At 30.6% G+C, this 16,007-nt stretch overlaps 1 protein-coding gene across 1 annotated transcript; it reads right to left on the bottom strand.

Moving 5' to 3' along the window:
* Positions 1-574: 574 nt before the first annotated feature.
* On the bottom strand, positions 575-2,986 carry LOC145950393 (uncharacterized). Its single transcript, XM_083061481.1, has 3 exons — positions 1,559-2,986; positions 1,101-1,280; positions 575-649 (listed from the first exon to the last, which is right to left on the bottom strand). The coding sequence occupies exons 1-3, from the start codon at positions 2,984-2,986 to the stop codon at positions 575-577; spliced, it is 1,683 nt and encodes a 560-aa protein (XP_082917607.1).
* Between the last annotated feature and the right edge of the window lie 13,021 nt (positions 2,987-16,007).

Raw genomic sequence — 16,007 nt, 5'->3', positions numbered from 1 at the left:
TTGATGACATATGGAAATTGCTCTAGAAACTCTACACACTTAGCATGCCTCTTATTAAGCTTACCTTTTCCTTTTAAGTACTTTAAGGACTCATGATCACTATGGATGACAAACTCTTTGGGCAAAAGGTAATGTTGCCAAGTCTTTAAAGCTCTCACCAAGGCATACAATTCCTTATCATAAGTGGGATAGTTTAAGGAAGCCCCATTCATCTTCTCACTAAAATAAGCAATTGAATGACCTTCTTGCATCAAAACAGCCCCAATACCCACATTAGATGCATCACATTCAATTTCAAAAGATTTTGCAAAACTTGGTAATGCAAGAATGGGGGCATTAGTTAGTTTGTGCTTAAGTTCAGAAAATGCCTTTTCTTGTTTTTCACCCCATTTAAACCCAACATGCTTTTTAATTATTTCATTAAGAGGTTCATCCAAAGTACTAAAATCCTTAACAAACCTCCTATAGAAACTAGCTAACCCATGAAAGCTTTTCACTTCACTCACATTCTTAGGGGTAGGCCACTCTTGGATGGCTCTAATCTTTTCCTCATCAACTTGTACCCTTTTAGAACTCACAACAAATCCCAAAAACACAACATGATCAGTGCAAAAGGTACATTTTTCAATATTAGCAAACAATTTTTCCTCTTTAAGCACATTCATGACAAACTTAAATGTTCAACATGCAAATCAAAGTTAGTGCTATATATCAGAATATCATCAAAGTACACCACAACACATTTGCCTAAAAATTCCTTTAATACATGGTTCATCAATCTCATAAAAGTGCTTGGGGCATTAGTTAACCCAAAGGGCATCACTAGCCACTCATACAAACCGATACTTAGTTTTAAAGGCAGTTTTCTATTCATCCCCTTCCCTGATCCTAATTTGATGGTACCCACTTTTCAAGTCAATTTTTGAGAAAATACAGGCACCATGCAATTCATCCAATAAGTCATCTAACCTAGGAATAGGATGCCTATACTTAACTGTGATGTTGTTGATGGCTCTATAATCAGTGCACATCCTCCATGTTCCATCCTTCTTAGGGACTAAAATGACTGGAACTGCACATGGGCTCATGCTCTCTTGTACCCATCCTTTGCTCATCAATTCTTCGACTTTCCTTTGGATCTCTTTGGTCTCTTGGGGATTACTTCTATATGTTGGTCGGTTGGGCAATGACACTCCTAGAATGAGATCAATATGGTGTTCAATTCCCCTCAAAGGTGGCAATCCATTTGGTAACTCCTTTGGAAACACATCCTTATATTCCTGCAAAAGAAATTCAACACTAGGAGGAATAACAATTTTATTTGAATTGTTAGCAACAAAAATATTATTTTTGCAGTACATCAAGTAAAGTGGTTTGTGAGCAAGAAACATCATTTTCACCTCACTCTCTTTTGCTAAACAACTCATTTTTCTCTCAAGTGTTTCACTCTTTCCCTCAAGTGTTTCACTCTTCTTCTTTCTACTTTTCGTAAGTGTTCACTCTTCTCTCTTTTCTCTTGCATTATTTTTTCTCTCATTTTTATTTGATCCTCACACACATCTCTAGGAGATAATGGTTTGAGAATAATTTTCTGGTCATTGTGCATGAAAGAAATCTTGTTGGTGAATCTATCATGTAGTGCTTTGGTGTCATACTGCCATGACCTCCCTAGGAGGAGATGAGTTGCCTCCATTGGAACCACATCACACAACACCTTATCATTATACCTTCCAATTGAGAAGCACACCTCAACCTGCTGAGTTACTTTCATCTCTCCATCTTCACTAAGCCATTGAAGTTTGTATGGCCTAGGATGTGGTTTGGTTCCCAAATTTAATTTAGATACTAATCTGGAACTAGCCACATTAGTACAAATTCCACCATCAACTATTAAAGAGCATAATTTACCTTTGATGGAACATCTAGTGTGGAAAATATTTTCTCTTTGGGTTTGCTCAAGTGGTTGTATCTGACTTCCCAACAACCTCTTTACCATTAGTATATCACCCTGTAATGCTTCCTCTTCTAACTCTTTCTCCACTTCTTCTTCATCAGGTTCAGATTCACTAGTGATTTGCCCATCCTCCTTCATGATCATAATCCTTCTAGTTGGGCATTCAGAAGCAATATGTCCTCTTCCCAAGAATTTTAAGCATTTGATGTTTCTAGTTCCAGTGGGAAAAACAGATGCATTTGGCTTTGTTGGTGATTTCCATTGTGGAGGAGTCACTGCTGAACTAGATAAATTTCCTCCTTCCTTCTTAGATTTATCCTTCCAGATTGGATTATAAGAACTAGAAAAATTCTTCCTTGCTATACCTTTCCTCTTGAGTTGTTGTTTAACCTGTATAGCCTTGTGCAACAAATCTTCCATCTCCACATATTCCTGCAATTCCACAACATCCCTAATATCAGTGTTTAGGCCATTTAGAAAATGAACCATTGTTGCTTCATTTTCTTCCTCTATACAAGCACTCATCAATGCTATCTCCATCTCTTTATAGTATTCTTCAACAGTCATGCTACCTTGAGTTAATTTTTGAAGTTTTAAATGCAAAGTTCTACTATAACTGGTTGGCACGTATCTCTTCCTCGTGACTCTCCTCATTTCAGCCCATGTATCTATTTCCCGTTCCTCATCTCTTTGCATTTCCTTTTGATATTTGTTCCACCAAAAGAGGGCATAGTATTCAGCTGCTGCCAAATTGACCTTTTGTGCTTCAGTATAGTCATTGCATGAAAACACATGTTCAATCTTCATCTCCCACTCTAGATAGGCATCTGGATCACTCCTACCTTTGAATGGGGGAACATTCAACTTCACTCCTTCAAGTCTGTTTTGTCTAGGACATCCATTACTGCCTCTACCTCCCCTATTTTTGTTAGGACCTCCGACATCTTGATTTAGTTGATTTTCAATTCCTTCAATCCTCTCATAGAAATCTTGATTATTTTGTGTCATCAATCTTTGCATTTGTGCAGTCATAGCTTCAAGTAACAATCTTTGAGCTCCTTCTAAATGAGATTAGAGGAGCCTAAGAGTTAGATCCTTTCTTAGTGAACCAAGTGGAGAGGATTGGTAAAGGTATAGATATCCCTTTTCGAGTGGAAGTTGATGGTGTTTCGTGGTTTCAGGATAGAATCTATGTGCCTATCAATCCCGAATTAAGGAAGATGATCTTAGAAGAAGGCAATAAGAGTACTCTTAGTATTCACTTAGGAGCTATTAAGATGGATTAGGACCTTAGGAGGATGTATAGCGGAAGCGTGGTGGTCTAAGGTAAAGAGAGGAGTAGAGGAAGTTGTGGACTCGTGTGTAGTATTCCAGAAGTCTAAGGTGGAACATTAGAAAGCCAAATGCAGAAGACATATCCATTTTTATTTGCTTCAGGTAATTTCGGGGACGAAATTTTTAAAAGGAGGGGAGAGTTGTAACACCCTGAATTTTTCTACTAATACTACGAATAATTATTATTTATTTTTGTATTTATGAAGATTATTTCCTTATAATTATTTTTATTAATTAAATGGGTTGATTGAATTTTTAAAGGTTTTTAATAATAATCATTTATGAAAATTATTTTGTATAATATTATTAATTATGATATTTTGTTATAATTATTATTTGAAGAAAATCATGTTTTAAATTGTATTGATATTTTATTTTAATTTGATATATATATATATATTATTTATTTATTTATTAATTAGTAATTATGGATTTTCATAGCTTCGGAACGGGCCGTTCCACTTTGGGAACGGGTCGATCCAACTCGAGCATGCATGGGTAAAATTTCAACCCAGAACGGGCCGTTCCACTTTGGGAACGGGCCATTCCGGATGTGGTTTTAAAGAACAATGTATTGACTCAGAATGGGCCGTTCTGGTTTTGGAACAGGCCGTTCTGGGAAAGGCTTTTGTACATGTTCTATGTGCCCAGAACGGGCCGTTCCAGATTTAGAACGTGCCGTTCTAGCCAAATCCTGATTCCTATAAATGCGTTTCGGCACTCCAGAAAAACGCATTTTTTCACTTTTGACCCTTTTTCTTCTACACTTTCTGGAGACCAAGGGGAACCCGGAGGAGGAGATCCTGCTTCAGTTTCAACCCATGTTTATCGAGGTAAGGAGGGAGTGAGAAACCTTACTCTGGGTGTGGGAATGTATGTTGGGTATTGGGATTGGCCCTCAATCCCCTGTTTGTTGTTGTTGTTGTTATATGCTCACGTATGGAGGGTTTTCCTTAATTATATATGTTTCTTATATTATTTTTCCTATATTTAAACATAAATGTGTAATTTGAGATCTCTATGGGTTCCTGTGGGAAACCCTAAGGGAATGCATTGGTAATTGTAAGAGGCAAATTTTAAATATTTTCTATTTTACCTTCTGAGTTTTTTGTTGTGTTTCTTGATATTTGCTGAGTGTAAATATGTGTCTAATTTTGAAAATAAACAAGTTTTGATATGAATTAGAGTGCTTTGTGGGTTCCTGTGGGAACCCTATCAGAAACAAACATATTTCTAATATTTTCTGTTTTTCCTTCTGATTGTTCTGTTGTATTCCTTGTTGTATGAGATGTATGAATATATGTTTACTTTCGCAAATAGATGAATTCTTATATGAATAAAAGTGCTCTGTGAAAATTGTGAATATGATGTGATAATGCGAATGTGATGATGAAATGTAATGAGGAGATGTGATGATGAAATGTAATGAGGAGATGTGATGATGAGATGTGTTGAGACATGATAATGTGATATGGGAATGAGACATGAAAATGTGATATGAGAAAAGCATGGAGTCTTGATTGACATGCATCATATGCATAAATGTTTTTAAGGGTACGATATGGAATACATCGCCAGAGAAGGCCCCCTAGTGTAAAAGCTTTGGGGATTAGTCCTTGGGGATAGCTCGGTTTGGAAGTCCTAGTCTCGCCCATTGTGTGCATGGGATGTATCTTGCGCAGCTTAGCTATCCCGACGAGACTCTGGTAGTATATCCTTCTAGTGAGAGTGCGCAGAGGGTGTGACCCGGCATGTACTTCTAGACTACTCTTCGTGTATTGCTAGCGGCAATGTGCCATGTGATGTTTTACTGGCGCTACATGCATGATAATATGTAGTCTGTGTCCATGCATGTGCATTCTTATTATTAAATGATGATAAATTACTATTTGTATGACTTGGATGATTGGATAAGCCATTGTTGTTGATTGATCTATGAGGTAACTGTATTGTTTGTGTTTGGCTATCCGGTGTGCGTTCCTACACCGTGAGCCAGAGTGAGATGTTTCTCACTCCCTTCTTTTGTGTTGTTTCTCTTGTTTGATATACAGGAGACCATTAGCAGCATGAGGCTGAGGATGTGGACGATGGAGCTTAGGCTTATATGTGGGATTTTTCTCTAATTAATAGGACATGTGACATCGGGACATAGATAGAATTAGAATACGACATTGTTTATGATTTATTAAAGTATATATTTTTGGAAAATTCAATTTTTATTCTTTTTAATTTTATTTGCTATTTGGGTTAAGGACATGAATGTCAATTCTCTACTCATATGATTATTGGAATTGTCGTTTCAATTTTAAATATTTTTTTTATCCAATAAGATATTTCTTTTTATTATTATATATATATATATATGTTGGGGTAGAGGGTGTCACACACTCCCTTTTCTTTTGTGTTGTTTTCCTTTTGTTATTATATAGGTGATCATCAGCATGAGGCTGAGGATTGTTTGTGCTGAAGCTTAGGCTTTAGTGTTGGGCTTTGCTCTGATAGGACATGTGACATTGGGGCGTAGATAAGATTTGATTAGGATGTTATTTCTGTTAAATTATTTTGAAAATCTTAACCTTATTTCTTTTGTAATTTCCGCTGATTATGTTATTTGTTTAAGTCATGGATGTGGTACTCTCTATCTAAACACGATTGGTATTTCAATTATGAAAGATTGTGTTATTCAAATTTTATTATTTATGTGTTATGGTATGCAGGGTAGAGGGTGTCACATCACACACTCACACTTCATTGACTCATCATTTCACTTGTCATAGTTTCTCAAATATCATGTCTCATTGCCACATCATCATGTCTAGTGTCTTATATTCACTTTTCACATTATCTCATCATATTCACAGTCTTATACAAGGAACTTTTCTTAGGCATATACATCAAAATAGCACACAAACCATAACCGAAAATTATCCAACATCATACACATTCAATTCGTAATTCATAACATACTAAGTATAAATTTCATAAACCCAACTTCATGATTTCATGCAATTTTTTTTACAACTAGCCAGACAATATAACATTTCAATAGGTCAAAACACTCCAAATATTACCTAAAACACGAATCCAGCATCAATTTTATATATAGTGCCTCAAAATTCATCCAAATATCATATCCCTAATTTCACTTCATAGGGTTTCCCACAGAAACCCACATAGTACTCTGATTCATATCAAAACTTGTCTATTTTTGCAATAAAACACATATTTACACTTAGCAAACATCAAGGAACACAATAGAAAACTCAGAAGCCAAAACAGAAAACTTTCAAAATTTTCCTATTTCTCATAAGATTTTCGTAGGAACCCATAGAACACTATAATCCATATCAAAACATATCCAAACTTAAAGTTAAACATACATTCATGCTCAGTAATCATCAAGGAACACAACAAAAAACTCAGACATGAAAACAAAAAATATTCGAAAAGTGCCTATTTCTAAAAGCATGCATCAGGCAAACGATTGGGGTCAATTCCACTACTAAACATATCCATTATTGAAATTAAACACATATTCATACTCAAAATCACAAAAAGAATGAAACAGATCAATCAAAAAAGCAAAATAGAAAACTTTCATAATGTGTTTGTTCCTATAGGCATACATTAGGCAAGGGATTCGGGGTCAATCCTGCTACCCAACAGTTATTCCCACACACCCGAGTGAGGTTTCTCACTCCCCCCTTACCTGGATGAGTAGAAGATGAAACGTAGGCAGGATCTAGTTGGTCTCCTTCTCTTGGTTCTCCTTGGTCTTCAAAGAGCGTAGAAATGAAATAGGAAATGAATAAGGAAGAAGACAGGAGAAATGAAGCGTGAGGTAACTTCTCTTAATTCCTTATAACTCCCTTTTTAAAATAATAATAATAATAATAATAATTAAATGACCATCACGTCCTTCATTTCCCTTCCATAAAATAATTAATACAATATAATATAATTAAAATAGACCTATTCTCTTTAATCAAATAACATAAGTATAATTATTAATAAAATACAAATCATAAAAGTTATCGATATATCACCAATCAAAATAATAATTACAAATCATGCTTTATAATAAAATAGTGCCTATATAAGTAATTAAATAATATCAAAATCCTTTAATAAACACATTTAAAATATTAAAATAATTTGTAAAATATTATTATTACAAATTGTGAAATTTGGGGTGTTACAGTATCAATCTGGCATATGTAGAAAACAAGGTTCATAATATTATGATTATTGTCATTGTAAATAGAAATAAGTTTTACGAATGGTTATTTTATGAAAGTAAAATAAAAGAAGTGATTGAAGGTTTAATTATAATGATCGAAGATGGTAGGAGTTTGTGGTGTAAAACATCCTTGAATAATTAGTAAAGTAATTACTTTCAAATCAAATATTTGTCTACATTTACTGTACACGTTTTTAAGATTTCCAAATTCGTTCATAGAAATATCAACCAAAAAATGACAATTCTCATATTTGCTTTCATATCTTTTGACTTAGATAATAACATGTGGAATTATATAAATAAACTAGTATAAAAAATGTGGCTTTGAGATTAACGAAATTGAGAACATAAACATGATGTCTAAGAATTAAGGCTTTCTCAGCTTTTCACCATTTATTCAAGAAAAAGAAAGGGAAATTATTTAATTAGAATTAGCAAGAAAAAAAACACCCCTTCTAAATTGGCAAGAAATAAAGATTTTCACCTTTTTTATGCTATAATATCTTAAATTTTAATTATTTTTAAAGTAAAAAAAAATTATGTAAAAGAAATGGAATTTGAGAAAAAAACTATAATTTTTATAAAATTAATATCAATCCATATATATTAAATGCAAACAACTATATGTTATGAGAAATTTTTTAGGGGTTTTTGACTAATGAGACTCATGAAAGAGTTTTTTTAAGAGCGTTTCTACGATAATAAGTCTTTATGGATTATGATAACTTATTTAATTCAATTTTTATTTATTTTAGTTATTTATGAATTAAAATTTAATATTTTCAAATCAATCCCAATATACTAAGCATGAACAACTATCTATGTTGGGTGGGATAGTTGGCCCTAAGATTTAGGGTGGCTGCTTACACAAGGTAGGATTCGAACCCCTGCCTTACTTAAGCGTGGATCAACTCCTACCGCTGAACCACACGCTTAGGGTTAATTCATTTATTATTTATCATAATATGTACTAATTTATATTTAACATCAACCCATATATATTAAACACAAACATGAATCTCACACCATAGCATTTTGTTAGGGGGTCCTCTTCGACGAGAGACTTTAGGGATTTTTTTAAATTTATATCTAATTCAGTTTTTATTTATTATAAGTGTTTATAATCTAATTTTTAATGTTTTTCAAATAATTTATCAATAAATAAAATATAATTTTGTGCTACAATATAAATTATTTATCATAACTATAAAATTTAATTTTATGTTTTTAAATATTTTTCTATACAAATTTTAAATATGACTTATATGTAAAAGAATATTATTTAGTTTTCGATATAATTTTTTTTCTTCATAAATTGTAGTTATATATAATAAATATTTAGCATGTGGATTAAGCATTCTAAGACACTAATATAAATTATATCATCAAACATAGTATTTATTGATATACATAATTTTTAAAATATTTGTTATATATAATAAGCATTTAACATGTGTGTTGCAAAAAAAAAACATATTAGAACTTAACAAATATATTATATATATATATATATATATATATATATATATATATTCAAATTTTAGTTTAATAAAATAGTCATGCATTTTGTGTATTTCATAAACTCAATTAAATGAAAATTTAAATTATGTGGATAAAAGTTATGTTTTTAATCTTTTTCCTTAGTTTTTTTAATAGATGTAAATTAAAAATTATCATAGAGATTAAAACTGATATATAATTTAAATCTAAACATGAAATTAATTATAAATTATGGTGTATTTAACATATTAAAACTAGGAATTTAACTATAAGTTTTTGAAACAAATGAAAATAATACTGTATTAAAAGATATGTTTGATGTCACGATATCCCGCTAGTATAATACAAAGGATTCGATAATAGTGTGCGAAAGACATAATTGAAATGTTTTTAAATTATAAAGATCTTTATAAAGTATTCTTTTAAAGGACTCAACTAAAAAATTGACAAAACAATAAGGACATAAAAATTAATTTCACTATAAAAGAAATCCTACAAATTCAATAACGTGTAAGCATAGAATTAATTATTGAAACATTTTGTATAACCATGATATTATGAAGTATTCATCAATTGTTTTGATAACTGGTATTTGTGAAAGAAAGTTGTTGCCAACCGAAAGTGGATTCCCTATCCCAATGACATAATTTTACATATACAAAATTCAAACTTTTCTTTAAGGAGAATCGGCCACGCAGACCAAATGTCAGTATTAATTATTAAACTTTTAATGTTATTTTTGTATGACACAAAAATTGATGCAATTGTTACCTAATTTTCAAGTTAAAAGTGAATACTTAATGCTTCCTTGATATAAACTGCACAATTTGAGTAATGTAAAAATATGGAAGTTTTATATTTTCAATTAATACAAAAGTTAAACCCACCTTTTTAAATATATGTTTTATAAAATTTAGAAACTAAAACATTAAAAAAGCCAAATATAACACTATTAAAGTCAATTTTTTTTTTTTTTATAAATATGAATGTTTTATAATTTCATTTTTATTTAATATCATTCCAATAACTTATAAACTTGTCATCATTTAAAAATAATAAATTTTTGGAAACAGTTTTTGTTGTAAATAATAATAATAATAACAGTTGTTTAGTGAAAAGGAAAAACCATAACTTTCAATACATACATATATATATATATATATATATATATCCTTTAAAAATAAATTATACAAGTCACAAGAAAAGATCAGAAATTGAAAACAAAAATCTTTTGAAATGGCTTTTTGCTTCAATCAGCAACTTCTCTTGAGAATTTTATTTGTTGCATTTGTTCTAAGTTTAGGTAATTTGTTAAAGGTTTAACTTCTGCAAGTTTTTTCATTGCATATATTTCTCATGAGGCATTTATTTGATATTATTTTTTGGCATGTTGTTTCAAAACAAAGGGCAAAACAATTGTCCAAATGTAACACAAATTTTATGTTAAAATTTCAAATAACAAAAGCAAGAAATTTTCTTTGTAGGATATTCAACTGTACTCAGCGACTCATCGCCACTTGCATCACAGTGTGACGGAGTAAAATGTCTAAGTAAAATAAGGTTCACAATATTACTATTATTGTCATTGTAAATAGAATTAAGTTTTACGAATGGTTATTTTATGAAAGTAAAATAAAAGAAGTGATTGAAGTAAGGTTTTATTATAATGATCGAAGATGGTAGGAGATTATGGTGTAAAACATCCTTGAATAATTAGTAATGTAATCACTTTCAAATCAAATATTTGTCTACATTTACTATACATTTTTTAAGATTCCCAAATTCGTTCAAAGAAATATTAATCAAAAAATGACAATTCTCATATTTGCTTTCATATCTTTTGACTTAGATAATAACATGTTGAACTATATAAATAAACTAGTATAAAAAATGGGGCTTTGAGATTAATGAAATTGAGAACATAAGCATGATGTCTAAGAATTAAGGTGTTCTCAACTTTTCACCATTTATTCAAGAAAAAGAAAGAGAAATTATTTAAATAGAATTAGCAAGAAGAAAAAAAATGCTCCTTCTAAATTGGCAAAAAATAAAGATTTTCACCTTTTTTATGTTATAATTTCTTAATTTTTAAAATGCGAACAATTAATATGAATTCGTATATATTAAATGCGAACAATTATTTGATAGAGAAAGTTTTTAGGAATTTTTGACTGATGAGGCTCAAGAAAGAGTTTTGTTTTTAGGATCGTTTATGTGACAATAAGTCTTTATGGATTATGATAACTTATTTAATTCAATTTTTATTTATTATAGTTATTTATGAATTAAAATCTAATATTTTCATATCAATCCTAATATATTAAGCATGAACAACTATTTTAAACGAAAATGTTTTCAGAAAATTCTTTTAACTCCATATCTAATTCAGATTTTTTTTTTCATGATTATTTATGAAAGAATTCAACCCTCTGTATAGAAAACACGTACGTCTATGTCATCGGAGAGCATTTTGTTTAGGAGTTTTCCTTTCATGGGAGCAATTTTAGGATTCCTTTGAACTTCATATCTAATTCATTTCTTCTTTATTATAGTATGTACTGATTTATATCTAAAACCAACCATATATTAAACACAAACATCAATCTTGCACCATCGTGTTTTATTAGGAGCTCCTTTTCAACAAGAGAGACTTTAGGAATTTTTTTTACTTTTTATCTAATTCAATTTTTATTTATTATAAGTGTCTATAATCTAATTTTTAATGTTTTCAAAATAATTTATCAATAAATAAAAAATAATTTTTTGCTACAATATAAATTATTTATCATAACTATAAAGTTTAATTTTTGTTTTTAAAATATTTTTCTATACAAATTTTAAATATGATTTATATGTAAAGGAATATTATTTGGTTATATATATATATATATATATATATATATATATATAAATTGTAGTTATATATAATAAATATTTAGCATATGAACGCATTCTAAAACACTAATATAAATTATATCATCAAACATAGTATTTTTTGATACACATAATTTTTTAAATATTTGATATATATAATAAGAATTTAACATGTGTACTACGCAAAAAAAATATATTATAACTTAACAAATATATATATATATATATATATATATATACTCAAATTTTAGTTTAATAAAATAGTCATGCATTTTGTGTATTTCATAAACTCAATTAAAGATAAAAGTTATGTTTTTATTCTTTTTCCTTAGTTTTTTTTTAATAGATGTAAATTAAAAATTATCAAAGAGATTAAAAATGATATATAATTAAAATCTAAACATGAAATTAATTATAATTTCTGGTGTAGTTAACATATTAAAACTAGGAATTTAATTATAAGTTTTGAAACAAATGAAAATAATACGGTATTAAAAGGCTTGTCAGATGTCATGATATCCCGCCAATATAATACAAAGAATTCGATATTAGTGTGTGAAAGACTTGTTGAAATGTTTTTAAATTATAAAGATCCTTCTAAAGTTTTTTTTTTTAAAAGGACTCAACTAAAAACATTGACAAAACAATAAGGACTTAAAAATTAATTTAACTATAAAAAAATCGTACAAATTCGATAACGTGTGAGCAAAGAATTAATTATTGAAATTTTTTGTATAACCATGATATTATGAAGTATTCATGAATTGTTTTGATAACCGGTATTCGTGAAAGAAACTTGTTTCCAAGCAAAAGTGGGTTCCCTATCCCAATGACATAATTTTGCATATAAAAAATTCAAACTTTGCTTTAAGTGGAATCAGTCATGTAGACCGCATGTTAGTCTTAATTATTGAATTTTTAATGTTATTTTGTATCACACTAAAATGTTGAGCATGTGGAGTCTGAAGGGTTTATTGGGCTTGACCCATTTGTTTTTGTTTTTATCAATACTCATGTAATTGTAAACCTAAGCATGAAATAGAAAATATCATCTAGTACGACTGTGGACGTAGGTTATTCTGACCGAACCACGTTGTGACACCCTCTACTCCACATTCATGATTACACAATAAATAGGAATAATTAAAATCTTTCATAAATGAAACCAAATTCTCAAATATCTTACATAGAGGATTCATATTCATAAACTCAATCAATATCTTCAATGCGGAAATTACAAAGGAAAGAAATTGAGGTTTTCAAAACAGTTCAATGGAAACAACATTCTAAACTAGTCCTAATTACGCCCCGATGTCACATATCCTATCAGAGCATGCCCAACTGAAGCCTAAGCCTCATCACCAACATCATCATGTTGATGACCACTTGCAACACAATAAAATACACACAGAATAACAAGGGAGTGAGAAACATCTCACTCAGGTTCAGGTGCATAAATAAGGTTAGATAACACACACAACAAACATAAGTCACAAAGCACAAATCACATGTAAACAATACACATACACAATCAGTATCATATGCACACTTATTTATCATGAAATGATGTCATGAACTCAACTCATAAATGCATGCATGTGGTGCCATACGGAAGTTTCACATTTCTCATCACTGGTATGCTGATACAGCAGCATACTTGGGGGCAGGTTCATTTATCATTTCATCACTGGTGACCCAAGGTACACCTAGAATAGCTTGTTACATCACTAGTATGTTGCCTAAGTGGCACACCTGGAATAAATCATTTCATCACTGGTGACTCAAGGTACACCTGGAATAACTTGTTACATCACTGGTATGCGGCCTAAGCGACACACCTGGAATAAATCATTTCATCACTAGTAACCCAAGGTACACCTAGAATGGCTTGTTACATCACTAGTATGCTGCCTAAGCGGCACACCTGGCATCATATATGCACATGATGCATGTCACACATTCACTATTTCATTGACTCAATATTTCACTTACACTACTACAAGATGCATATTCTACATCAGTTCTCTAAAGTTATCTACATCGATTCTAAAACTGATCTAGAATAGAGCAACGTAGAAAATGTATACATTTTTACATCAGTTCTGAAACCGATGTAAATTTAAGCATAAATCTATATCGGTTCTCTGGACAACCGATGTAGATTTAAGAATAAATCTACATCGGTTCTATGGAGAACCGATGTAGATTTATGCTTAAATCTACATCAGTTTTCTTGAGAACCGATGTAGATTGCATTTTTTAAAAAAAAAAGTCATGCTTATTTTTGGATTATTTCTGATTACCAGTAATGAACATATATATAGCTTTAGAAATTTGTTTACAAATTACACAAAATAAATATAAATTAAGGATTAATTATCATGATCCTTACCTACTATAACTAAGCGATGCATCAATACAATATTACATGATAGTATAAAAAGGTTATATTACTGCTATCAAATTTTAATTCAATATTAAAGGGAAGCTCGTATATAACTTGCACCCTCAGTTACAATATTATAAATGTACAAACAACTTTTTATTTATTCACCAAGACATCAATAGTATGATTCTGAACGGGTAATAAGTGACAAGGTATTATCAATAGCCTAATGCTCGTAGCAATTTAATAGGGGCAATATGCTCACAGAAATTCAATATGCACAAACTGCTACAAGAATCAAGATGTATGCTAAATGTTTATAATTGTCTCTGGACTACAAGAGAGTGCATTTACCAATAAAACTGTCCAGACAATGATGGGAGATGGTGATGTAGCTTGCATGCTTGATTTGTTTTGTAAATTCAAATTACTGACTAGTGACTAATAGAATCCTCTTCAAAAGAATTTAAACATGTTATCTGTTCCGGGCATGTCATTGGTCTTGACTAATAAGGGATACTCTTCAAATATACACAGTCAAGTGTGTATGAATTATGTAACATACCACGGAAATGTCAACATGCTAACAAACAAACTCATAAAATCCTGACAATAAAATATTGCATAATTTTTTACAAAACATATAGTTTTGAATCAGATGCCATAAATGTTGAGCTTAGGAGAATTGGAAGCTTTAAGAGTTTTGATGATCACAACATGAGAGGAACAAATTGGAGATCACAAGTGTACAACAACAACATTGGACACAAAAACAAAGTCAAGGAAGAGTCAAGAAAAATGTGTTGGAGAATGGCTATGTAATAGAACTTAGGAGATGAATTTTTATATTAGTGTATACTTGTATGTGTGCTTTGTGCATTAAGCAAATCTTGTCTAAAATCAAGTAGGGAGTAGATGATGATGAGTTGAGAACATTGGAAAATTATTTTGAGACTTAAAATGAAGTTTTAAGAACTGACTCAAAATAATCGATTATTGTTAAATATAATCGATTATTTCAGCAAATGGGCTAAGTGGAATGCCTTGCTGTAATAATCGATTATTTGCCAAAATAATCGATTATTCCTGGAACAACTCTCTGGAATAATCGATTATCCAGCTAAATAATCGATTAAATTGTTCTTGGTTGATTTCCAGAAATCTGAAGAACAAAATAATCGATTATTCTTTAAAATAATCGATTATCTGGGTTTGAACTTTTATAAATAGACTTGAACTATTTTGAAACTTCATAACTTCGAGTAAGAACTGATAATCAACTTCTAAAAACGTTTAGAGAGTCTGTGTGACATCTTGGAGAGGTTTCTTTGTGAAAATCCAAGAAGAAAAACATTTGTGAAAGTTCTTGTGAAAATCATCATCATCATCATATCCTTGAAAGAGAAAGACAAAGAATTGTTCAAGAATTCCAGGTGAATTCGTTTCATGTTTGTTTCTTTGTGAATCTTTGTGGAAAATCTTGAGAAGAGTTCCTCAAGTGATTAAGGTTCTTGTAGTGGGATCTACAAGGGGTGCTTTCTTGGGGTCAAGAAAGTGATTATCTTTTAGTAGTGAAGTATATGCATGTGTGTTTGCTTGTAAACCTTCTTGCTTAAAGATAGTGGAAAAATCTTAATCAGGTGGTGATTAAGGACTGGATGTAGGTCACATGTGGAGTGGCTGAACCAGTATAAAAGACTTGTGCAATCTTCTTCAAC

The sequence above is a fragment of the Cajanus cajan genome, chromosome 8, assembly GCF_000230855.2.
Source record: "Cajanus cajan strain Asha chromosome 8, NIPB_CcT2T_4, whole genome shotgun sequence".
Taxonomy (NCBI): Eukaryota; Viridiplantae; Streptophyta; class Magnoliopsida; order Fabales; family Fabaceae; genus Cajanus; species Cajanus cajan.
Note: the sequence above shows the minus strand (reverse complement) of the source record. Positions and strands in the feature narration are given on the sequence as shown.